General features: G+C 39.1%; 1 protein-coding gene across 1 annotated transcript; it reads right to left on the bottom strand.

Moving 5' to 3' along the window:
- Positions 1-1,505: 1,505 nt before the first annotated feature.
- LOC119718842 (complement C1q tumor necrosis factor-related protein 2-like) lies at positions 1,506-2,177 on the bottom strand (the record flags this gene model as incomplete). The annotated part of the gene is made up of 1 exon (XM_038188262.1): positions 1,506-2,177. A coding segment is annotated over one exon (672 nt), but the record flags the coding sequence as incomplete, so codon positions are not given.
- Positions 2,178-2,665: the final 488 nt, after the last annotated feature.

Genomic DNA, 2,665 nt, shown 5'->3' with positions numbered 1-2,665 from the left:
TCAAAATACAGTTTTCGAGTATTTATATTCGATTCTGATTACATGTTATATGATTATTTTCTGTGCTGAAATTAGTTAGGCTGTTATAAACAGAGCACATCCTCAAAGGTATACTTGGAAAAAAATGTTTCTTAGAATCAACTATATACCATATAATCATAATTGCGTAATCTGCTTATATAGTGTCACATTATCAACTCAAACTACATTAAATCGTAAACAATTTCATCATAGTGAAAGCTCAAAAACTCAACTTTTCATGAAACAAAAACTCAATTATACATGTATAACATGGGATACAAAATGAGGTGTTTAACACAAGTTGAGAGTTCTTGGTTCACTGTTGCGCAATTTGAAACTCTTGTTGTTTTTTTAAGAAAAGAAGTTTCCGAGGATAAATAAATGATATCACCAGACTTCATTTAATCTCTGGCTGTATACGACATGCGAAATGCAAATGAAAAAAAAAAGAATAATAATGTTTTAATACATGCATTTGTTACTTCCCAGACAGACTATTGTAACGGTTTATGTTTTTTTTTTCATACGATTACCAGTTTAAGAAATAACAGCATGCAGAAGGAAGGGTCGTACGCCCGTACCTCAGGAACTACGTTGGCTCTTTAACAGTCGCACTAAAAGCTGTGATGGGGTTCAGTTTATTACAAGCAGTCACATTTTTAAAAACCTATTGTCTATATGGAACTGTGCGGTGCAAATGTAAACAAATACATTATTTATACATACGTGCATTTGTTAGTTTTCGATTAGATTATTGGAACAGTTTATTTCTTCCTGTTTTGGTTCAAACGATTACCAGCTTAAGAAATGACATCATATATTGCTTCAAGACTTGTAATATCTCGAGAAGGATAAATCGTCATGTAGACATGCATCCATACTTCAGGAACTACATTGGCTCTCGGTTATACGGTAAGGGTTGAATTCAATATCCTTAGTTAGTTTTTAAAATTATCCGTCGAGTTGATATCAATTAATGAGTGTTACATTCGCACTAATGGCTGTGATAGGGTTAAGTTCAACCGTCTTGAAGTTCGTCCAAAGCCTGACAAGGCATACGGTGTTCGTGCTTTTACCATGTATGCATCTGTAGAACAGACTTCCAGCTTAATCGAGAAGGATTGATGATTTTTTTTTTTTTTTTTAAATCACAGCTTAAATTAATTTCATAGAAAATAAACAAGTATTATTTTTATCTGATTTTTAGTGATATTTTTTATAATTAGTTTTACTGTCTTGTAAACCGTGTTTATATTTTAATGTACAATGCTATACATGTATTAATAATCAACCAGTTTTATCACACCTGTTTAACGGTACCTATAGGAGACATTTTGTCGTCATTATTAAAATGACATTGAACATTATTTATTTTGATTCATTAGTAATTGTTTCGGCAAAATGGAAAGCGACTTGATTTTTGCAGCATTGCTACTGTTTATTTTTTGTTTGGTGATAATTTGATTTATTTATTCGGGGTAAAGGAGGAAGCCACTGAATGAGGTGTAGTGATACTTGGACTCACTATGCGCCATACCGTACATAGTCAAATATACTGTGTCTCCTCGCTGCAGAACCAGAACCGCGCTGCCAGACAACTGACCACGTTGATTTGATGTACTATAGGTACTAATCACCGGGTAAGTGTTTTTAAAAAGATGGATGTTTAAATAACCGTTTTTGCTATTCTTAAGAACAGAAAATGCAAATACGTAAGTGCCCGGCACACTACAGGTGAACGTACCGGTCTCCAGATCGAAGCTGGTACCCGGCAGAAGCATCTCGGTCTGCTGGAAGGGCAAACGGGTGTCTTGACTCGAAGATTCACCCGAGCTGCTCGTCCTCGTCACCGTGAATGCTACTCGCTGGTCGGAGTTGTCTGGTGTCTCCCCTGGCTCACCCTTCCGACCTTTGGCACCAGTTTCTCCGATTCTTCCGACGATACCTGGCATACCTCTTGGACCTATCTTGCCAGGCATACCAATCCCATAATCACCTTTAGACCCAGTGTTCCCAGGTGCTCCCCGCTCACCAATAGGTCCTTTTGGGCCACTCTCACCTTTTTGACCTAGCTCACCTACATCGCCCTTTGACCCCGGCTGACCATACGGCCCAATCGGTCCCACCGGTCCAGGCAGACCTGGTATGCCGGGAATTGCAGCAGGTCCCTGGCAGCACTGCTGACACACCTGAGACGCAGGACCATCGCCATCCGAGGGAACTGGCCCAGTAACGGAAGCTCGGAGCTTGACAGAGTTCCCCAGAAGGAGGGCGATTGACATAATGGTGGCAACGCAGATCTTCATCTGTAAAGAAACCAATATCTCAAACTAAAAACAAATCAAGGGAGAGTGACAAAAACAGAATAGGAAAGTTTTGAAAAAAAAAATTGAGGAAGTTGTCTAAAAGACATTTTGACTAGAAACAATAAAGAGAAAGGGCAACCCAATGTAAAATGCCCATAGAAATTAAGGTCGGGTGTGCGCGTGTGTGTGTGTGCGTGTACAAACACTGCCTAATGGGGTACCGGAACAATGGGAGGTACCCCACAAGGAATGCCCACCGACTTACGGGGTACCGTTTTTGCACCCCATTAGTTTTTCACGAAATAGATATATGGATTTTACTCAAAAACTAGGAATTT

This window comes from Patiria miniata, unplaced genomic scaffold (assembly GCF_015706575.1).
Source record: "Patiria miniata isolate m_02_andy unplaced genomic scaffold, ASM1570657v1 HiC_scaffold_7, whole genome shotgun sequence".
Taxonomy (NCBI): domain Eukaryota; kingdom Metazoa; phylum Echinodermata; class Asteroidea; order Valvatida; family Asterinidae; genus Patiria; species Patiria miniata.
Note: the sequence above shows the minus strand (reverse complement) of the source record. Positions and strands in the feature narration are given on the sequence as shown.